This window comes from Trachinotus anak, unplaced genomic scaffold (genome assembly GCF_046630095.1).
Source record: "Trachinotus anak isolate AG129_WGS33_773 ecotype Australia unplaced genomic scaffold, CSIRO_AGI_Tana_v1 ptg000014l, whole genome shotgun sequence".
NCBI classification, from domain to species: domain Eukaryota; kingdom Metazoa; phylum Chordata; class Actinopteri; order Carangiformes; family Carangidae; genus Trachinotus; species Trachinotus anak.
The window spans coordinates 87729-111759 of NW_027273865.1; the positions used below are offsets into that span (position 1 = coordinate 87729).

A 24031-nucleotide genomic window follows, 5' to 3' on the forward strand; every position below is an offset into this window, starting at 1 on the left:
TCCAGAGTAGAGCCTCTCTCTCAGTTTGTGCCTTTCACCTACTGATTGACTGAACACATCTAATTCAGTTCATTCAGGTGTGGGCAGAAGAACAGAGACAGGCTTTATCTATTTACTTAATAGCTCCTACCTTTTTAAAGCCTGCAGTGCTCATGCAGCGGAGGAAGAAGGATTCAGATCCTTCAACAACGTAGAAATACTCCATTCCAGGTAAATGTCCGGCATTGTTACTGAAGTAAAAGTGAGTAAAATGTACTTACAGTTCGTGTAAGCAGCATTTTACTGTTGTATCTGGTCGCGGTGGAGCTACATTTAATTATCTTATTGTAGTTTAACTTTTAAAAATGCATCTTTTATAAGTACATCAGATGTTTTATATGTCAAATCTTAATCTGTGAAGTAACCAGTAACTAAAACTCTAAAATAAATACAGTTCATAGATTTGTATCTTTTGTCAAAGAACATGGGAAACCACTGGTTTAATATAAAGCAATATATTGTATTTTATAAACATATGATATATCTTTATGTGTGTATGTGAAGTAACTCCACAGAGAAATAATGTGGAGTAAAAAGTTCAATAGAAAGAAACAGAAATCTTAATTTAAGTTCAAGTCTATAAAAACTGTATTAAAGTGCAGAATGAACATGTTTAGTTACTTTCCAGCAGCAAAACCATTTTTGTGTTTGTCCTAAACAGTCTCAGGCCAAACGCCTATGTGCACATCGACACAGAGGAGGTGATTTCCTGTTTTAACAGCGGTCAGGTGATCAGACCTGCTGTACTATGGATGGAATTTCTTGCGACTGGGAAGATAAACATTTACTGATAATCACCTACAGATGGAGCCGCTCCCCCCTGAATCACGTTTTATCTCTGCACACAGATCACACAGCAGCTTCTGCTTCAACAGCTTTATTTAGCTCAAGAATGCATACAGGATAAACAGTAGAAATAAAAGAAAACATAACAGTATTTCATTTTCTCCCTCATCTTAAAATCACTGGGGGCATTTAGAGCAGATCCTGCGAGTGGATAACAGGACAGACAGGATGGAGGGGGATGATCGAAGGCACAGACAGAGAACTTGGGAAGAACTACGTAACAGTTTCCAAATAAACTAATATTTCAATTTGACACTGAATTTGGACGCAGTTTTCAAACCGAGTTGGCAGTTTGAGGGTTTATGGAGGAAATGACAGAAGTCTCCGGCCAAATGAAAACAATCCCTCCCGTGTGTCAGGCAGTGAAGAAACATCACAGTATTTCAAACACTGCAGCTGAAACATACAAGTCCATCATCAACTCGTATGTGTTGAGGCACACTTTGTTACAAATCATAAAATTCAAACTTATACGTGACAAAAAAAAAAAAGAAAGTTAAAACTAGTGTTTCATTACATTTCTACTGAGTACATAACAAGCTAATTCTACTGTTTGTCTCATTCATGATAACTGCATCAGAACTGCAGGTTAATTACATTAGATATTCAAAAATATGATCAAAGGACAAACCTGCATGGACCAACATGTCAAATGGTCTGTTTGAGGCAGTGGGTTTACCACAGAGGAAACAGACCTTTCAAAGTCACCGTGATGTGTCTGAGAGTCAATTTATCCAAAATTCTTCTGAGCCCGATCACCTCACGTTAGCTTAAAGGAAGTGTTAGACAAAGAGAAACCCCACCCACCTCAGGAAAACAAACACACACCATGATTTGCAGATGATTGTTGACTCAGGATTTGTAAATAACACAGTGATAAAATTCCCAGTTGAGAACTTTCTAGTAAATGCATCATTAAAAAAAAAGTTTAGCACAAGTATAAAAAGATGTAAAAATATGCCACTGAAACAAACAATGCCACTGATATTCGCAAGTCTATTTGTTGGTGTAACTGTCTGGAAGAGTACGGCAGTGAGACTGTTTAAACACAGATGACAAGAATAACGGTGGAAAGCTGTTAATACTTGACAGTTATTGGCTCAAAGTCAAAGCAGAGCATTATGGGAGTTCCTGCGTGGGCTTCACATAATGCTAGAAGCACTGAAACAGACGCATCAAATGTTATAAACTTGAAAGCTGCACTAAATTCAACTGCACAGAGAAATGCCTTTTTCAGATTCCTCTCACTGTTTCACCCATTTTTTGATCTTTCACACCCTTTGCATGAAAAAAATGTTAGCACCACCTGCTGTTTCCATAAAACAGACTGATAAGAAAGATGATTTCTCACATTAAATCAGTGTAATAAAGTGTAAATACGGAAGGAAAACTGAGCAGTATCAGGTTGAAGAAAGTGGATTGCAGCACCGTCAGCCGGACTTATTCCTGCGTGTTCTACAACACGTCATTGGCTCTTGTTTCACAGTGAGAGACTGATGAGGAAACACAACAGAGGTGACTGTCCGGGTTCAGCTACAAGCAACAAGGCCTGGGCGACCTTACAGCATGGTTATGCAGCGTGTGAGAGTCTATATCCATGTGCGTACATGTTTGTGGTGTGTTGCGTTTGTATGTGTGCGCTCAGGCTACTGTGTTCGCAGAGAGATCCGGCCTCGACGCGGAAGTCGAGCCAACTCTTGATTGATGGAGGTCCATCAAGTCATAGGTGAGAGAGGCGGCGACAGGTCAGGTGGACGAGGTACGTATATGTCCCTCATCAGAGCTGTGAGAGAAGAACAGGAAGACAAAAGCTATGACAGGTGTGATGACAGCCTCCTTCCTCACCTGTATAATCACTCTGAGGCCTCATTTACACCTGATTTCAACATGTGGTCTGGATAATGAAATAAAAGGTGTAAATGCACAGTGTGTGTGTGTGACCAGACTCATAATGACTGGACCCCCTGGCCTGGATCACATTTAGCCCATTTACACCTTCAAATGTGATCTGTGTCAGGAAAAGGAAAACACATGTTAATGAGAGGCACAACATACTGTGATGGGAATGTTTATTCAGGTACAGATCACATGTCGATACCCGGTGTAAATGGGGCCAAAGTTATCAGCCAGAGGTAAATAACATCTGTACAGGTGGGCTAGGTCATTCAGAAAAAAATCCAATCAGTGCAGTTACAACAGAGATAACAAGTGAATGTAAGCTGTCCATTCATCACATGTTAACATCAGGTATAAATGGGATCATAGACAAGACGGAAAAATAAAAAACTGAAGTGTTCAAAACAGAAGAAAGAAGAAATTTAAACCAAAGCTAATGAAAGAGTGATATGTAATTGTGCAAAATGGAAATATAAAACAAATATTAAGAAATTGGATTTACATTGTATAGAAAATGACCATTGTGTGCGGTATGTTATGACAAAGATTAAATATAAGTGATACGTGCACATAAATAACATGCACTGAGTAAACACAAGAAGACAATAACACTCACTAATGCCAGTTAATGGAGAGTGTGTGTGTGTGTGTGTGTGTGTGTGTGTGTGTGTGTGTGTGTGTGTGTGTGTGTGTGTGTGTGTGCGTGTGTGTGTGTTTTACCTGCAGTGTCACAGAGTCCCTGCATGCCTCCTAAAATAGGGTCTCGGTCTGTGAGTAGCTGACTCCGCCCCCCCGGGCCCGGGTCTAAGAGCAGATCTGATTGGTTGGTTTCCTCCAGCGAGTCCTGAACATGGAGTTGAAACAACAGTCAGAGGGAACATTTTCCTCTTATCTGTCTCCATGAACTGGGCTGAAATCTGTCTGTGAAAGTTCTAACCTCTAATAAACAGATTCATTTGAAATATAGTTACTTAAAAGTAACTGTAATTGAAAAAAAATTTTTTTTTATTATTAAATTTATTATTGAAAAAACAAATGTATGCAGATTCAGTGACAGAGTTTCAGTAGGCAGGTAGACGCTCATCAGTTGTGTTTTGTGCTTTCTGTCTTTTAAAAGGTTAAGATATTCACAGTGCTGTGGGACGGTGTGGATGAAAGCACCAGTGTAATGATCAGCCTGTAATCTGTTAATACTCTACTCATCAGATTTTGGGATTTGACTATAAACAGAGCTTTAAAAACAACCACAGTGTCCTGAATCAAATCTCAGAGCAAATCAACAGGGCTTCTTTTGTTTCCTTAGACACAGCTGTGTTAAAAAGGTCAAACTGCTCCTCTATACAGTCACATGATCTTCTGCAGGCTCTCTTTCTGATAGTGTCACTTGTTTCAGGTAAATGTGGAGGAACGCTGTATCGTATTAGATCCAGTGGAAAGTTCTCATGGCAGCAAAATGATCTTCCTGTGGTTTCTTTCATTCCCTTAACAACCTTGTTGTGAACCTCTCAAAAAAAAGGTGCTGAATAAACACTTTTCCTTTTTATTCTCACCAGTAATCTGTGGCTGAGGAGAAGTTCCTGTTCTATTGAGGAAGGATCTTGTTTCTGCCTCTTGTCCTGAATCACCAGCTGAGACGGCATCTCCTCATCCGGGTTATGGGTCCTGAAGGAGAGAGAGACAGGGAGAGGTTGGAAATCATGTCAAATATTTGTTGTTTTCTTCCATTCAAGATGTCAACATTTGCTCTGGCGCCACCCTCAGGACAAACCTCAGAGTTTTCACTAATCATCCAATAACGTTGATTGTTGGTTGGCTTAAGGTTTGACTCCTGTACTTTTCTTCTTGTGTTCACACTGACTGTGAAACTTTTACTTGCAACAGACCATTAAATATGTTCTGCAGCTCCAGTTCTGCTTTGTGAACATCATCTTTTGATCATATGATCCATCAGAGCCTCCTTTGCTCTTCTAATGACTAACTGCTGTTGACAGTCCTTGAACTTTACGTCTGTGGAGGGAGGGAGTCTGTCTTACCGCTTCCTGCTCACAGTCGAAGGCTCAGACGAAGAGGACGGAGGTTTGTCGGCTTCCTCTGGCAAACTGCTGAGGAAGGTCAGCTGGAAGTCATCGTCCATGGAGATGTAAGGAGCCAACATGTCTAGATCCATCCCCTCCATGTTCTGAGAAAAGACAAACAGGAAATTGAAGTCAGAGAGAAAAACAGGGACTATTTGATTACACAGACGGGCTCAACATGAAAGCCAAGATTTCCGCATGAGCTGTGCTCAAACATTTGAAAAATGCTCCAACAGATACTGAAGCTTCACAGGTTGTGTCTGTGTCATGAAAATTTGTGAGTTTTCCTTTCAACATATTTGAAGGTTCAAGCATCAACACAACATCTGTCTTCACTGGTTTTAGTTTTACAGCTGACAGAGTTCAACCATCTGATGGACCACTGATAGTTAAGGGTAGGGGATCTTAAGGATGTTGCATTCCCTCTGTAAATGCATTTCAAAAGTTTAATTCTCTTCATTTTTTGGTTGTGACCAGTTTCAACAACACATACTTGGCACATACTTGGCTTTTCTACACAACATAGATCAGATTAAATGATTTATGATCCAAATTGTGGCAATTACACAACATGTTTTCACATTTTTTCTTTTCCCCTGTGATTTGTGGTATAAAGTTTCAAGACTTTGAACTTTTTCTCCTCTGAAATATAAAAGCTTAAAGTGAGGAGCTAAGCAGATGTGCGATCAGACAAACAGTCAGACAGTTGTATATGTCCTCTTCTCTCACCTCCAGTGCTTCGTCTTTGTGCTGACCATCTTCGGGCCAAATGGCAAAGAACTTCTCCACCTCGCTTGTGACCATCACCTCCTGCCCCTCCTGCTCCTCCTCACGGGGGCTCTGAGGGAGATCCACAGACACAGAGAGACAAACAAAGACGTTAACTCAGAAACAGAAACACAATTTAAAAAAGACTGAAGGCTCCTATTTACCGGCTCATGATCAGGTGAGGAGGCTGGTGATGAAGATGAAGGAGGCGTCATGGGGCTGAAGATGGGTGTGAGGAGCTGTCGCAGCTGTGGAGTGCACAGATCCTGAGGGTGGTCCGGCAGTGAGTCTGGACTGGACGGACTGGCGAAGGACAGCTCCACAAAACCTGACGGAGACAGGAAACAGGAAGAGCACAGAGAAGTTAGCTCAAGAGTTCAACTGTTGAATATCAAATAAAAACAAATCACAAGATGAGCCTCGTGTGAAATGAGATGAACTAAATATTATATATTAATATAATATGTGATGCTCAAGTTGATATAAACGTCTTTCATCCGTCTCACCTCCTGTCAGAGGTATGATGGCGTCTCCAGCCTTGGGAGCCAACTCGAGAAGCTCCTCTGGCTTTTTCAGAGTGAGGAAGAGATCTGCTGCACTGCTGGGACTCGAACCTGTGTCCTCCGACTCGCTGGAGGTGGCAAGATGCTCTGCCTCAGAGTCACAGGCAGCAGAAGCCTCACAGTCCTCCAGTGGAAGCGCTGGTGACTGGGGTTCAGCTTTAGGCAGCTGGCCACAACGGGTCTGCTCAACAGAGAAGACGACGTCTGGCTGCTCCACAGCGCTGCGGCAGGAGAGGGTGGAGAAGACGGGAAAACTGAAGACTGTTTTCATCTCTATGGGATCTGTAGTTTGTTCTCTATTTTTTTTATTTCCCACTTCATCATCCATTATGTGACCATTATGTTTACCCTGCATCATTTCCCACTTCTCCTGTTACTCCTAAAATACCAACTGTGCCCTGGCTGGAGCTGCAGAAGGAAATATGTGACACCACCTCGCTGCTTTTCCAAGTACCTGAGTATGAAGTTGAGGCAGACGATGGCCTCGGGCTGCGACGTCTTGCTGCTGTAGAGGACGGTCGCCTGGGTCTCCGCCCAGACGAAGCCGCCGCTGTTTGCCAGGAAACGGTAGTGGCTGGTGCTCACCTGACCTTTGGACAGCACTACACGAGACAGGGACGTGAACAGAAAAGAGATGAAGACTGCAGCACTGGCAAAGTGTGTGCTAACACAACCTCTGTGTGGTTAGTTTACATTTGTGCAGCAACAAAACCAGTGAGTCTCCTGTCAAACATTCATGAAATCTACAAAACAATTAAAAACACATGAATTAACCTCAGACATGCAAATATGGTGAAAATGGTGAAACATGTTAATTTTCTTACAGCAGCTCCTGTTTTTTTTTTTACATTTAATTATATTAGTGATAAGTTACCTTCAAAATAAAGTCTATTAGTTTATGAACATTATTCGTTCTGGCTTCAGGTATTTTTGTTTGTAATCACTGGATTAGTACTGAATTGATTTAGATGTGGAGCCATTTTTGCAGGTTCCACCCACACACACACACACACACACACACACACTCACATGTGTGCAGGCTTTTGTTGACATGATCAGAGTCGAGCGCGTGATGGAACTCGTAGGCCGAGCGGCCAATCAGATCGCCAGGTTTGTATCCCACCAACTCTGTAACCCTGGAAACAGAAAAATGGAAATGGAAAAAAAAACAGAAGAATAAATAACAATATTTATTATAATAATCCTTATTTATAGAGCACTTTTCTAGACCTATGTTACACAAAGCAGCAGAATAAAACATGCAAGTCATGAAGCAACCGAGTTAAAACAGGCACATCAGAAATACATTTAAAGTATCTTAGTATTATGATGCAAGTCAGTGATCAATAGGACGATCGGTAAAAATCAATAACTCCATAAAAATAAAGAGTTGACTATTTTAAAATGACAAACAAAAAGGTTCAGAGATTTCTAGCTCTTCCTTCTATCTGTGGTGTGATATTCTGGGTCTCCCCCACAGGGAGGGGGTTAACGGCGAGGACCCTGTGTTCGTCCTACCTGCCCTCGCAGTGTGTGAAGCGCAGGTCCATGCTGTGGCGGGTGAGGAAAGTGCAGGTGTCCAGAGGGAACTCCACGCTGGACGGGTGAGGGATGGGCTCACACAGCAGGGTCATCACTCTGGCTGCAGGGGGCGACGTGGAGCTGCCCCCAATGGGACGCATGTGACCAGTACAGTGGAGAACCTGGATAGAGGGAGAGAGGGAGAGAAAGAGTAATTTAAGGAGGAGGAGTTCCCCAGAGTGCTGTTTCCAGTTTTAGAAACCATTTCAGTCCACATTCCAAAATAATAGTTTTAGATCCCTGAATTTACTGAGTACAGACATGTCTTTAAAAAGCCAAACCTGCAGCAGTGTTTAAAGTTATCATAACACTAACAACCGCACAAGAAGATTGTCTCAATACGACACTGTACTTACAGTCAATACAAGTTGATTCAAGTCAGGAAATATCTGATCAAACATTATTTAAGTCAACTTATGACTCTTCACACACATCTTTCAGGTCTCTGAATTCAGATTTCCTTTCAAAACTGTTTATAGTGTTTTTTACTGAGCTTAAACAGAGTCCGTTCAACATACACAGTCAGGTCCATAAGTATGTGGACAGTGACACTTTTCTTTTACATTTTCTCTCTTTACATCACAGTCAATTTGAGATGAGGATGTATGAAAGTATGGTGAATGCAATATTTCTGTTAAACACCTTGAATTAAAGCTGAACATGGGTGAACAACTGATCAGTGTGTGAAGGAAGTGAATGGAGACAGACTGAATATCTGTTGCTCTGTAGTGAGTGTGTAAGAGTGTATGTACAGTGCAAAGTGTGTGTGGGCGTGTGTATCATAATAAACTGTGCGGCTATCCACACTTGACTTAAGCAATGAGATGGGTTTGTGTTTGTGTGTGTGTGTGTGTGGTATTGTTGGTAACTGCGAACCTTCCAGGTAGCAGACTTGATGTTGACTGTGCGTCCCCTGCTGGTCAGTGTGCTTTTCATGCGCAGGAAGAAGTTCCTCTCGCTCTGCTGATCTGTCTGCGGCTTCTTACTCGAACCTGAAAACAACACGACGCAGCTCACACAGCCGGCTTTTCCAAACCAGGACATTTATCATTCAGTCAGAACTATTAATGTCTATAAAATGATATACTTTTATCATTATTCATGTATTAAAAAAAGATTTATTTTTATATTCATTTATGGGTGTATTTATTTGTGAAATGATTTATTATAATATCTTATTTACATATTTATAACATGGTTGAAATCACAAAAAAAAGCTACAGACATCCTGTAGTGGCTTTTTATTGCAGAAAAAAAAGGGGGATGATATCTTACAACTAATCCATCAGGCATGAATTTGTGAGTGCATGCTGATGCTAACTACCTCAGTAGAACCGTACACAGCAGCACAAGAACAGAACAGGGCTGGAAAAAAATGAAAGCGTCTAATTTTCTTCTCACATGACCAAACACTCCAATGCCTCCATAGGTCTGAGCTTTCTGTTATAATTCCTGTGTGTTTCTGGTTTTTAGAGGAAACTTGAACAGTGTCTCTGTTGTTCAGGATTCTTCCCGTAATAAGAAACAGTGTCTGACCTGGACGTGGAGCCAGCAGGTCCCTGAGCTCCTCCTGGTCACAGGGATGAACAAAGTCATAAACACTCTGACCCAGAAGCTCCAGCTGTGGACAACAAAAAACAACTGTGTCACTCCTGCACAAAAAGTGGTGCATCAGTTTGAGGCTGATGAGCTGCTGCTTCCTCTGAAATCAATGAACATGTGTTTTACTGTTCACCTGTATTCTGTACATGGATCTAATGTACACACATTATTTTACGTGACCGGTGCCTTGGTCAAAGATTCATCTGCTCTTAATTATTCTTTTCTTTCTTTACTTTTTTAAAACGATTTATTGTTGTTTAATCAAATCAAACTATGGGCAGAAGGTGAGGTTTTATTCTTTGCAGCGGTGCAGTACACAGCAGGACAGTACATGCCACTCTGTATTTATGTACTCAGTTATAACATTGCTGCGGTATAATGATAAACCTGACGTCAAACAGAGCTAAGAATAGATTTAAGGCCTGATCCCCATCCTGCTAGAGTTCCCCTGAGGAGCTTGTGTCCTGTCCCTGTGGCCTCAAGTAAAAACACAGAGTCTGATTAAAGACCCAGACAAATAGAGGCAGTGGAGTAAAACACAGCAACAAGAAACAACATATATTCAATGCATCATCACAATGTAAGTTTAATGAACCCACAGAGGCCAACGGGGGAACTCAAGCTGTTAAAGTGATCCTTCCTCTCACCGACATCCTCTCAGTATCATGAGGAAACTATGACTGACTGATGAGGTGGAAAAACACTTGATGCTGACTCATTGCGGAGCGGCTGAAGCAGGCAGGTTGGAGGTGATGGCTAAAGCACGTGAACATACTTTTACTGTAAGATCTGTGTGATGTTTCATTTCTTCTTCTTTGCTTTAGTAGCGCTGTACCTGCGTGATGCCAATGTGTCTGCTGATGTTCTCCGTCAGGTAGATCATGTCTCCTTCCTCGGTCATCACCATGATGAATCCAGCCAACGCCTGGGGATAGAAAGTGTCCATCGGATCCTCATCTTCCTCCTCCTCCTCCTCCTCCACCTCCTCCTCGTCTTCCTCGTCAGACTTCTCTTTCTGGTTCTCACCTGTTGTAAAGATGACCAGGTGATTATTACAGCCGACAGAGCTTTTTTCTATTTCAGTGTGTGTCTTTAATCACCTCTCCACCACAGCAGGATTTTCATGAACAAAACTTTTTCTGCTTGCTTCCTGACCGTAACTCTGTGGTGCCATTTTTTTATTAACTCAGCCAAACTATAAAGAATTGTATAAACAGTTGATTCATGCATTTTCCATATCTGAGGCTCTGAGTTGAGACGCATAAATTCAGCTTTGTCCCTTTATTATTGATGAGTTCATTATTCTGCTCTCACACCTGAGGGAACAAAAACAGCACTGAGCCAAGTCATATCATCAGAATAACACACAGAACCAAAACCCAGCCTCACACTGAGTGAAGTGTCAGAGAGCTGCTTTTCTCATCCTGCAGCCTGTGAAGTCGACTGATTTCACGACTGAAACTACGTCAGTCATGAAGGTGAGAGACACCTGCTGGCAGGATTTTAAAGGTTGCTGACAACTCAGACTTACACTACACTACACTGTGCTCACAAAACGTGCTGACACCAAGAGAAAACTCAGAGTCCTCACATTTCCTTCATTCAACACATGTTTATGTTTTGTAGCAGTTACAGGAGAGTTCTTGTTTAAACCCAACTTTTTTACTGCAGAAATTCATCAGTATGTCTTTATTAAAGCTCAGCTTGATATTACCAGTGTCATTAGATTTCTGTGAGCAGAGTGGAAATGAATCCATTAATCATCCAGAGAACAAGTTTCAGTCCCATCGTAATGATTTCCTTCGACATGACGGTGGTGACAGACCAAACGCAGCAGTTTTCATGCTTTAAAAACATTTCTATGATGTTTGGTTTTAGCTTGGTTGCGTTTTTCACTTCACTATTCATAACATTATCGCTTCCAGAAAACTGTTCCCTGCAGCTGCAGGTATGGCAGTTACGTATACTATATGAGGCACTTGCATGTCAGGCCCAAAAAGCTATAAAAGTAAAACAGACTCTCAGAGGCCTGAACCTGAATCATTACATCATGACAACACTCAGAGCGTCCAGGTCCTGTCAGGTCAGGCGACCGTCTGACCGTGGGGTTCTTACCGGATCCCAGGAGGTGGTGCATGCGCAGGAAGCTGAGGGTGACTCTCATGATGGCGGCTTTGTCCAGGTGGGTGGACACCCGGCGGGGGAGCGGCAGAGTGCGGGCAAGCTCATAAAACACCTCTGTCTCTTGACTCCTCCTACATCTGGCTGCATCACGAGAACGCAGCCTCCTCTGCTCCGAACTGCTTCTGCAGGAGGAAGAAGAAGATAGAGGGATAAGACATAATTAACAAAGATGAAAACAGGGACAGAAGAACAGGAAACAAAGGAGAGATGGGGGGGGGGTGATGATATAAGGATTTGAGGATAATTATATGATAGAAACAAAAAGTAAACGGGGAGGGTTGGGCAGACGGGGTGAGAGCAGGATTGGAGGAGAGCAGGAGAAAAGAACAGATGTTTAGATTAGAGAGGGAATGTGGGAACAAGGGGAAGAAAAACAAGAGTTTCAGCAGGAAAAAAAAGGCACAAGACATCAGTGAGGAGTCCAGGATCGACAGAAGAGAGAAAAAAAAGGTTGTCACACTCCTCACTCACGTTTGAACATTTCTCTCTGAGCTCTACGATCACTTTTCCTCCAGAACAACACTCCCCCCTCAGATCCAGCAGCACCATGTGTTTCTCTTTGTCTCTGCTTCAGACAAACTGTTCACTTTCACTTAACACACAAACAACAACATTTAGGTCATGAATCCTGTTAAATGGATCAATAAAGCTGCATCATTATTCTGGGATGTCTTTAATCGGCAACTGATGCCACAACAACAACTAAATGCTGTTTTAATATGAACTTTAATACTTTATTACTGTCTTTTCAAATCACCCTGACAAGTCGCATCTTCTACCAAAAACTGGAGAATTACAAATTATTGTAGACAAGCAAAAATACTACTACAAATACTATAAATACTACTGCACCAAGAGACCAACAGTGAGCTGTGAGAAAATCTAGGGGCAAAGTCTTCTGGATTTTCGAAACACCTGCTTGAAATGCAACACCAGCCCCCCCTCAAATATATAATAAACCCAGCACAGATGCTTTATACTATGATCAGTGAGACTGTCTGTTTAAGAACAATAAAAACTGCACGTTTAAAATCTCATCTAAAATCTGGAGTGTGGGAACAGTGAAACCACAGCGGACCTCTGGTCTTTTTTAAGAGCCACAGATTTCCATCTCTTTAAACAGGTCATCATGACCAGAGAGTTCAGCTCTATATACATTCCTGTTTTTTTTTTTTTTTTTGCCAAAGTAGGAACAGGACTGATAACAAAAATAGGGAAAAATGTCCAGAACTGAAAAGAACAGAATGTTATTTATTTCAGCCACCGGGAAACTGTCCAGGTCCTCCCTCCTCTCTCCTCCCTCCCCCGCCATCTTTTCTTCCCTTTCTCTTCATCCATCCCTCAGTCCTGCTCTGCTCTGGCCTCAAAAAACATGTGCTGACAAGACTAGAATCTCTCTCTCTCTCACACACACACACACACACACACACACACACACACACACACACACGGGTGGATATTCATGCTCCTTTTGAAACAACTTCATTATTATAAAATAACACAAAATGTCTGATCTTAAAACGATGTTGCGTATTCCTCAGTAGTAGTGGTCGACTGTTGTTATCATTTCACAATAAAACTTAGTTTAAATAGATTTAATATACGTATATTTATTTATACTTCATTTTAGGTAATAAGGCTACAAGTAGAGCGGACTCAGCTTACTGTGAGTGATTTAGTTAAAGTGAACTTTGCAGCTGCAGCCGGCACATAAACACAGCAAGATACAATATCAACTGATACTATACAGTCAATTACAAGACTGAATCAAATACATCTTCCAGTAAAGTCTGACCTCCCTCAGCTTCATCACACCGCTTTGTACACAACAGCCCACGAGGACACTTGAATCTGATTGGCTGTGTGATGGCTGTGTGACCGTCCTCAGTAGTGTACAGTTACTGCAGCGCTGATAAAGAGAGCAAAGTGTTGGGTAGAAAATGCTGACACTCACTGTCAGAATTTAATGTGGGGCATAATGAGACTATTTAACTGTGAGTGTCGCCATTTTCTTTATCTCGCTGACTCGATGCAGTGCTGAGGGTTTGGAGTTGTGCACACTGCCACTGTTTTCTACAAGGTATTAGTTGAAAGGTCGTCACAAACTATAAATAAACTGCGGGTCCACTTACTAACAAGTGACCATGGCATAAGAATGATGATCCACTTCTACAGACACGGTGATTAGGACAGATAAAAACACACTTTGCAGTAGAGTTAGGCTGATAAATCAGCCGGGCTGAGGCATCAGTTGAAATATTAGCTCATCTCAGATACAAAGATATCAGTGTTTCTGTCGGCGGCTCAGACAGACAAACGAGCTTGAAGGTCATTTAGAAACATTAGAGTCAGGCTCTGCAGTGTGTTTCTTGATCACGTGTTTTGAAATGTGTACAGTGTGTGCATGGTATGTGTTTATGTTTTTAAAAACTACTGGTTTCAGATCACTATTCAGTGAAAACATAAAGATCTTTCTAATCTCTCTGATCCACAGTCAAAACTCTTTAACTTATTTTTACTATTATATTTGTATTTTTATATAACTTTGTGTTTTCTCTGTATATCCTGTTGTTATTTCATGGCTGTTTGTCCTGGGAGCACACTCCCTCCTCCGTCGCTCCTCTAAAAGGTTTTTCTGTTATTTCCTCTTTAAAATGTTTTCCTGAGGCTTTTTCCTTTTGTCCTAATGGACCTATGGGGTCAGGTGAGGACACGGCCTGTTGCACAGACTGCAAACTCCAGATAGTGAATTCTTGACACCCCCTCGTGTCACTTGTTAATTCAGTCACAAATGGACGACATGAAGCACATGTCTCGACTGCGCTGATATGATTAAGTGTGAAACAGTGATCTACAGTAGGAAAAGGAAAATAACCAAAACAAACAAAAAAAAGAACCTGAGAGCTTTTCCTGCACATTATGAAGTGGATTGATATCAAATCATAGTCCACTTGTTTGTTGCATGTTACATAACCGAGAAAACACTTTGAGGAAGGAACTCAGACATGTGGAAACATCAGCCATCACTTGTTGAGCCTGTTGGGAGTGAAATGTAGATCAGTGAAAACAAACACCCTTCACAAGTGCTGCCACAGTGTGTGGACTGTGTGCTTTAGTATTCACAGAGTAGCACACAATGTTCCTGCAAACTGTGACAGACTGACACACCCTGTGTGTTCGCCCTCAGAATACCTGAGGAGGGATTAAATAGGAATTAAATAAATAGGTATTAAATAAATACAGAGGGAACAAATCTATTGCAACAGCTTTAACCACATTATGGCTTTTATACAAAGCTTAGCAATGGAACATTGCACATACACAAACACACACACACACACACACACACACACACACAGCCTGTGAGTGTACGACAGTGTCACACTAACCATCTTACTGCAGCCAAGATATTCCTCGCTGGAAGGAACAACACTTTTTTTCAACGAGTCCTTGTGTATTTGTGCAAAGACATGATGAGAACATCGAGAACAACATTACAGCCGTGAGCTACACTTGCTGCACAAATGACAGCTGGTCTCAGTTATTACATGTAGCCTTCACAGCAGGGCTGGTTTCTGTATCTTTAGTGCTTCTTTTTTTTTTTTTTTTTATTTCCAAAATGTTATTTTTCCATTTCAGCATCATCTTTGTTGTAAACCACTCGGTGTGGTGTTATTTTTGTATCATATTTACCAGAGACCACCTGTCAATCAAACTGTGTGGGGAGATGTCGATGTCGAAAACACACATTTTCAACTAACCACTTCTTCTTCTTTTGCCTGCCTAAAAAAATTGCAAACAGGACAGCAAGTGATGATTATTTCACCATTATCGCTAATCTGCCAAACTACTACAAAACTCGCTACAGCTGACGGTGATGATGTCCAGCTGTTTGTTTTATTGACGTTCAAAACCAAATATCATTCAATTTACTGTCGTATATGACAAAGACAAGCATCAAATCCTTCCATGAGAAGCTGGAACCAGAGAATGTTTGGTGCCTGTGCTGGAAAAATTTGTTGATTATGAAAACAGTTATTTTGTTTTAGGCCAATTTTTGCTACTGCTGTGCAACTTATTACAGCCTATCTCCTCCAGATGTTAGTGTGGACCTGCAAACATCCTGCAGAAGGCGGTGGCGGACTCACTGCTACACCTCGCTGCACCCAGACACTCAACCCTCTCGACACGCTGCAGAGAGGACGTGTGGACGCGGATCATCACTTCAGACCCCTGTGACTGAATCTGAGCATACTCAGACCTGCATGTAGGCTGTCTGTGCACAGGAAGCCACACTGACCTGCACAATGTTTAGTCTATATCTTTTTTTTTTATTTTCATTCATGTTCAACGTGAACTGAAATGAATTTTTTTTTAATTGTAATATGTATTGTTTTGCATTCTAATGTTACTTTCAATTGTTTGTATTTTTACACATTATATTTTTCTTGTTTTACACAAATTCAGAATTTGTGAATTCCTGCTGTTTTTCTGTCTTGGAAGATTCTTGTTGTTAAACGACCTTGTGTGTCAAAGATCACCAGGGATTTACCTTGGCTCAATTTGGTGTAAAAAGTGTACAAACGCACAAACTGGGTCTATTCTTCCACCAAAGCATGTGGAAAAGTTTTTGTCAAAATTTCTGATGCATGTTGACCATTACAGCTTTAATACTGCTGCATGCTGCTGGTTGCTCTGGTTGCATTATTTTTTCTGTAAATTATTCTGTGTCACACACAGACGTGTCAGCACAACATCTCTCGACATCTTTTGTGTAGATGAATAGTGCGGGGGCGCGAACACACTGCAAATAGTTTATACAAAGGTCATGTGCAGTTTGACACCCGACGTGTCAGCAGCTTCTGACACAATATCTCAAGTCAAATGTACTTTTATATTTGAGGATTGTCACATTACAACTGAGGGGAAGTGGATCTAAATACACACACACACACGTAGGCAGACCACATACAGAGATATAACCACCATTACACACACATACTTGCATGCCAAGACACATGCTGGCGTGCAGGCACACCCATATCAACACAAACACAAACCCATGTCATCCAGAAAAAAAACAAACATCCACTGTCGAGCTCAGATAACAGCCAACTTTCTTCTGTCTGACTGTGCGGCGTCTCTTCAGGAAAAACAGATGCACAGACAAACTGCTGCAGAGGAACTGGACGTCTGGCTCGTTCACACCAGGCCAGCTGAAGCTTGGATTCTCAACCTTAACCCACGAGATGTTTTCACCAAGCAGCCAACTCAGAAGAGCTAAAAACTGCAGCTGCTCGAATGACCACTGGAGTCTGGCTCCAACAGTGAGTCAGTCCCCACAGACTCCCATTGTGTCCATAGAAATAAAACCGTTTTGGTCTCTGTAGCTTATTTCCTCCTTCCTGACAACGGTACGGGGGCTGAGATTTTTTATAACTCACCCACTAAAATTTTAAACTTAAGTGTGGCCACTTTGAGTGACAGGTGGGTCCCGTCACAGTCCGCTAGCTGTCTACTCAGCGTCACCTGAACTAACCCAGGCACTGAACGCGACCTCTGGGCCATGTCTGTGGTGTTGGTGCCTTTAAGGGGATTTTTCATGGAAATATCAGACAGATAATCTGATTTGTTGTTGGTTAACTGACCGCTGGAACGTCTGTGCTCCTGTTTTCTGAGGTGAGTAAAACTAGTATTTTATTTATACAAATAGTGCAAATTAGCAGGTTTCTGTATCTGCGCTCATAATACCTGACTTGTTAGTTTAGCTCGTTAACTATCAAATTAGCTTTGGGTTAGCCTTCAAGCAAGAAGCCCAACTGTGCTAACAATGCTAACAGTAATATATTACTATGCTAACATAAAAAAACAAAACTGATGGATCTTTGAGCTGAAAAATCACTTGATTGATTCACAAGAAATGAATGTGCAACTATTCTGATAATCAATAAATCATTATCTTACTTTTCTAAGTAAAATGCCAAATCCTGTCAAATGTGAATGTTAGTTGCTTTTCTCAGCTAAAAACAAGCAGTTTCACAAATCTGACATTTTATAGACCCAACAATGAATCTAATAATCAAGAAAGTCATCTGCAGATTAATGGATATTGAAAATAACTAAGTTGCAATGGAGGAGTTCTGTATAAACAGAAAATAAAATTTAAAAAAATGAGATGTGTTGAAAGAGATGTGATAACAAAATCACAAGTTTGTTTCACTCTACAAGCTGTTCAGCATACCACTGCAACCACTGCTATGATACTACTGCTGCTCCTGTTCATAGTACTATGACCACTGTTCACAACACTGCTGCTAATAATAATCTGTCAGAGTCGTACAAGCTTACAGTCAGACTCACACAGCAGCGCAACTCCTGCCAGCTGGGAGGAGCTTCAGAGAACGTGATGTCCTTGGTCAGAGAACAGAGCTGAACATAGGCAACCATTTCTTATTGTGCAATAGGAGTATGTGCTTGTGTGTGTGTTTGTGCGTGTGCGGGAGGCAAATTAAGGCCTGAATGTGCTCTGCAACAAACACTGTCTGTGTGTGTGTGTGTGTGTGTGTGTGTGCCGCAGAACAAACTGTGGTTACTGAATGTCCTACCAAAGTGTGTGAGAGGGAAAAACACACAGAGAGGCCAAACAAGGACACTCAGGCACAACCGCGCCTCCAAGCTTCTTCTACCACACACTCACACACTGTAATCTGTACAGTAGGGGTAGGGGTGTGTGTGTGTGTGTGTGTGTATTAACTGGAATGTAAACCAGCATGTTGACCTCACAAACACAGAACACAGTGTCCTCTCCAACCTGAGGGGAGGGAGGCAGAGAGATGTTCAGTGTGTCACCAGGAACAAAACCAGAGATGAAAAGAAAACCATGAAAACGTAGAGTAGGTGAGAAAGAGAGAGTGAAGAGGAACACATAGCCCCTGATGTCCCCTCCCAGACACACACACACACACACACACACACACACACACACACTTCCCGTCAATAATATGCACACACACAAAGACCAGACGTCTCATACCCCTGTTGACATGCATATTCAACTCTGAATAGCGAATGAAGCTCTGCCTCGTTTGGGCTGGAACACAATGTTCACCAAACAAAGTGTGTGGAAACCAGGCCTGTGTGACGGCGTGCAGTCCGCAACAAACACACACACATGTGCACAAACAAACACAACCTCTCATCTTCAAATTAAAACAACTGTTTACTGAGGACAAGGACACCAATATACCTTGTCTTTACATTTGCCCCCCCAGTGATTGTGCGCCATCACTGCTTCACTGTCCCCTACATGTTCAACAATCACCACTTGACTGTGTAAACCCGGTCCCGAGCCATAAAACAGAAACATTAACCCTGTGTGAGCCGGCTCGCAGCCTCAGACCCTCAGGTCGTTCCAGAGTCGAGGCTAAAGTCTAAAGGTCTAAAGGTCAGGGCCCCTCGGATTGGTCGACCTGCCGGAGGAGATCAGGCAGAATCAGCAACTTCCTGTGATCACTTCTTTCATGTGATGTCATCTGTTTTTTATTGGTTCTACTCTCCTCACTTGTTTTTTATTTATATTGAAATATACTGTATTCTTTCTCTTTTCTCTCTAGTTTGACTTCACTTTGTAGAATCTCTTCTTAAAGGTGCTATACAAATAACAAATTATTGTTTTTATTGTTGTTGTTATTATTATTATTATTATTATTATTATTATTATTATTATTATTATTATGTAGTGATCAGTACACTGAGATTTTGAACCTTTATTATCATTTTGCGCCATAAATGTCACAAAACTGTAATTTACACATCTCAAAGGTAGACATTGCACTGTGGGAGTTTAAGTAAAAACTGTTCACTGCTATGAACACTGGAGCTGCAATCATTAGTTGGTTAATTACAGAAAAATAATCAGCAAATACTTCAAGCAAAATGCCAAACGCTGCCTTGATCCAGCTCCTACAACTGATGATTTGTTGAATATCTTCGGGTTTGGATTATTCTTCTGACAGAACGAGACATTTGATGACATCACCATAATAACCAGAGAGCACCTTCTCTCCTAGCACTACATGACAAATCTACACTTAAAGAATCGTCACTAGCACTTATTGCTGCGCAAACACTTCTTATCGCACTTAACCTTGATTGTTCTCCTTTCTGTAAGTTGCTTTGGATAAAAGCGTCTGCTAAATGACTAAATGACTAAATGACTAAATAATCATCAGCTGCAGCCCTGATGAACGCTACTTGCAGGATGTTTTGGGGCACAAGAACAGTCTTTGAATTTGGACACATAAAACTATACTTAATAATAACACTACGTAGCACTCAGGAAATATTTCTGGACACAAGACAAGATAATTATCCTCATCACAAAAGATTTCAGTATTATTAACTCATCTGTGCATTAAATATGCAAAAGCCAATCGGCCTCAAAATGCCTCTTGTTTACAGACACATTATTAGTTCACATCTCATGGTTTGTATTTTCTTTGCTGCTCCATAAAGCACTTCAAACATCTACATTCACTCCAGAAACAAATCTGACCTGGCCGAGCACAGACTGAGCCCGACTCCTGCATCTTGGGTCTCAGATGGAGCCGTTAGGACCACAGCTGTGAGGACGGAACGAAATGTGTCTGCAGCCCCCTAAACTACCACGAACCAAACCTGGCTCTGAACGTGAGGCTGGATTCATGCTCCTGTTCGATGAGACAGGCCTTGATCTAAATCATCGTGTCTTCAGTCCAGGACTAGATTTTGTAAATGGCATAAAATCTTCATCCAAAAACAGCAGAACTGGAACAATAGAATGTTTGGGACGTTTTCTTGAACAATAACTTTAATGATTAATTGATTATCAAATAGTTGGTGATTCTTTTTTTTTTTAATTAAATTTTATATCGACTGTTGATTGTTTGACTTAATAATATATCAATTAAAAGAAAGCAAGCAAGAAAACAACTTGTTTCGACAGAATAAATTATGACCCCTGAGCCACATTTTTCTAGGTGAATCTAAAGAAAATGTGTCTTTGGTTTTCATTGTACTGAAAACGTTTCATGACCCAGAACGGATCAAACTGCCCTGTGCTGCTGTGAACTGTTTCCCTCCCCCACCCCCATTTGGTTCAGCTGAGCAGCAGGCTTCATCACCACCAGCTGAGTGGGGGCCATCTCAGGTTGTGTATGTGCAGACGCCTCTCCCTCATGTTGCCTCCTCTGTCTGAACGAAAGGAAGCGAGTCCACTCCCACGGCTATTTCCAGTTCCAGTGTTTTGCATTCAACACAGCGGTTACAGTTAAAAAGTGGCTCAGAACTTAAATCCAAATGTGTACGAGCTGGTTTTGACTTGATCACAGACCAAAGGCCTCGTTTTAGGTAGGTCAATCTGTGAAAGGTACTCTGTAAGACGATAACACGTGGATGACCCACTTCTATACAAACTGTCGTCTTCCCATGCTCAGACTTTGCCTCTCTGACCTCCATATTCTCTGCCTGGAATAGTGGTCTATAATTTCCAACAAAGTGGCAGCAGGCTGCTGAATCGCACTGAGAGGCAGGTTCACACAAGACATACAGGCAAACACACAAACACACACATGCATCTACAGGCTGCACTTTAATGTGCTACTAGAATGTGGAGTATTAAAAACACTTCTCTCCTTTCTCCAGTCTTTAGCTTTCATTGTAAGTCTGCAGAGAAATAAGAGGAACTAACACAAGACAAGTTCACAAGAGGCCAGTAAACACACGAAGATGAACTCGCAGCGTGGATCTTAATGTCTCTGTGGCTGCTGGATGTAATTAAAAAAAAACAACAACACATGAGCCACAGTAAATGAGGCAAACCGTGATTTCACTAACGACCACCGTGAACCACCGTGAACAAAGGCACCAGCTAGAGCACCACGGACACAATGCAGGAAAACTGCAGCAATAATCCCATCGGATTAAATAGACACACAACACAACACAACACAACACAACACACAAACTGTGTTGATTCACCATCGAGACCCACAAATGAACGTCTGCCCGTTTGTGAGGTACCGTGAAATTTCACACTGGAAATCAGCATTTAGCGCAGAGATCACACAGTGAAAATAGTAGATGTCTCTAATGCACCGTCACAGCTTTAAACAAAACATCTGGATCAAACAGCTGGATCAGACGGTGCAGCCCCGACACACACCAGCACCGCCAGCACAGCCGCTGTTATTTTCCACGGTCCGTGAATTCGTGGCTCAGTGAGACTCGTGTCGGAAAGTTGCAGGGAACACACAATACGACAGAAGAGACACCTGGGGTTAAAACACACAGAGTGTGAGTCCGTCGATAAGTGAGTCTTACCGTCTGACCGCGAGCGTGTCCTCTCTCTGCTCCATGTTCCGACTGAGCGCTGAGCTGCGGGGCCGCTTTTATTATTGTTTACTCTGGCACGGCAGGACCGCAGGTTCCGAGAGCAGCGCTGTCAGCTGAACGCTGCACGATAAGGCGCTTTCCGTTAATGATGTCAAAATAAAGGCCTCACAGCAGACATCTACTCAGTACTAGGATACATTTGGGTCTATAAATGTATTCAGATAATTGACACAGGCTAATTAGCTGTGGTATAAAGCAATTAACTAAATTTACTCAAGTTCTGCACTTAACTACAATTGTGATAACTTATCTGACTTGTATTTCAATGTTATGTCACCCCATGCCTCTAGTCCGCTGCCATTTCCCAAAGGGAAATATTGTGCTTTTTGCTGTCAGTACTTATTTTACCACCTAAACATACATAAAATATGACATTTTATTAATGAAAGGTCATGTATACTGTAGCCTACCTGGCTGAAGTTTCACAAATCTATATTGGTATTTATGTCAAACTCCAGATGTCAGTGAAGCCCACACAATGCTACTGTATAAGACATGATCCTTAATAATCCTTTGAGCTTTGTTTTGTTTGGCTATTTGCTTAATTGACACATTTTCAAATTGATATTCTGCTCAATTTTATAATTGTATTTTATCTTATTTCATTATTCTTTATTTTTTGTTTATGTTCCCCCCTGTTTTTTTGTTTGTTTGTTTGTTTGTTTGTTTGGGTTTTTTTTGGGGTGTATTTTAAAGTTTTAACTGTTCACTGTTGTCTGCTCTTTCTTTTGTTTGAAGTCCTTATTCTTAATGTAAAATTCTTTGATCTGCATTTTGTGTATTAATTGTATTACTATCATTAGTGATCAATGACCACGCTTCCGTCTTACTTACTGTGGTCAAGTATAAAGTAAAATAACCAACTGGGTATGCTTCTGATAGCCTATATGTGTATATAGCCATATCTATCACAAATAAATAAGGTTGGTGTGTTAATGACTGATTAATCAATGAACAGTAATTTAAGAGTAGCAATTGATAACTGATCACTTGTTATTATTTGCTTCATTTATTAATAATCAAAATATTTACTGACTCTAGGTGAATCTCTGTAATGAAAGTAGGTCATCGATTACAAAATCTTTTTTTTTTCCCCATGAAAGAGTTTTTATTTTATTCTTTAGCTTCCGGTGTTACACTGCCTCGACGCAGACAATCCTCCAGTCGCGTACGAACCCACGCAGCCGTTCGGACGCCACGCCCCGAGTCACGTCGCCCACCCTCTTGTTTCCTCGTCTCAGTCTGGGGGGGGGGGTGGTCCCTTTCTTCTTCTACGGGTGCAGAAGAGTAGTGGAAGTGACTGTTTGTCTGCAGCGCCCTCTGCTGGCCGCCAGAGGGACATACTGTCTGTGACACCAGCTCTCCACAGGCAACTCAGCTTGTCAAAGTTAGTCCTCCACCAGGTTAACAGCAGCCCAGTGTGTTTACAAGTTTTAGTCCATCAACTACAAATCACAGATCTTTTACATTTTTGCTGACACGTTTGATCACACAGCTCAAGTTTCAACAGTCTGCTTGTTTGGTTTTATATTATGTGGAGATGAATGGAAGCCAATGGATCAGTGGGACAGTTGAAAACACATTCTAGTTTCAGCAGTGGTTTGTTTTTAATTTGTTTTTTAACGGCTAAAATATTTTAAACCACAGCTCTGGCCCTTTGATATTCCTTTGTAATTTTCTGTGTCTGGTGATAGACAATATTGATAATATTAACTAGTATTCAACCAGTATAATGTTATTATAATAATCAATAACACCAATATGGACAATATGGATCTATTTCAGCAGCACACACACACATACTTGTACTTCTATCTTTGTGAGGACACTCATTGACATAATGCATTCCCTAGCCCCTTACCCTAACTTTAACCATCACAACTGAGAGCCTAACCCTAACCCTGACCCTGACCTAAACCTAAACCTAATTCTAACCATAACTCTAAAACCAAGTCTTAACCCTCAACATGTGATTTGAAGGTGTCTCAAAAAGTGAGGACCGGCCAAAATGTCCTCACTTTCCCATAATGTCCTCACTCTGTTAGT

General features: G+C 41.4%; 1 protein-coding gene across 2 annotated transcripts; it reads right to left on the reverse strand.

Moving 5' to 3' along the window:
* Nucleotides 1-900: 900 nt before the first annotated feature.
* Nucleotides 901-22067, reverse strand: hif1al (hypoxia inducible factor 1 subunit alpha, like). 2 transcript variants are annotated; one of them, XM_071495943.1, is made up of 15 exons: nucleotides 21914-22067; nucleotides 11486-11676; nucleotides 10206-10396; nucleotides 9305-9389; nucleotides 8645-8760; nucleotides 7706-7890; nucleotides 7217-7323; nucleotides 6642-6789; nucleotides 6131-6408; nucleotides 5789-5952; nucleotides 5586-5696; nucleotides 4815-4960; nucleotides 4332-4443; nucleotides 3502-3625; nucleotides 901-2668 (listed from the first exon to the last, which is right to left on the reverse strand). In XM_071495943.1, the coding sequence occupies exons 1-15, from the start codon at nucleotides 21946-21948 to the stop codon at nucleotides 2601-2603; spliced, it is 2061 nt and encodes a 686-aa protein (XP_071352044.1). In that variant the 5' UTR covers nucleotides 21949-22067; the 3' UTR covers nucleotides 901-2600. The 2 variants fall into 2 exon arrangements, with proteins under 2 accessions (XP_071352044.1, XP_071352045.1); XM_071495944.1 differs by lacking the exon at nucleotides 21914-22067 and adding an exon at nucleotides 12026-12836.
* Between the last annotated feature and the right edge of the window lie 1964 nt (nucleotides 22068-24031).

Bases quoted from the DNA above. Each gene is read 5' to 3' on its own strand.
- hif1al (XM_071495943.1), bottom strand. From the start codon at position 21,948: ATGGAGCAGAGAGAGGACACGCTCGCGGTCAGACG. The intron at 9,390-10,205 runs GTACAGCGCTAC...TGTTGTCCACAG, and splicing joins GACACATTGGCATCACGCAG to CTGGAGCTTCTGGGTCAGAG. The intron at 7,324-7,705 runs GTAGGACGAACA...TTCTGTTTCCAG, and splicing joins TTCACACACTGCGAGGGCAG to GGTTACAGAGTTGGTGGGAT.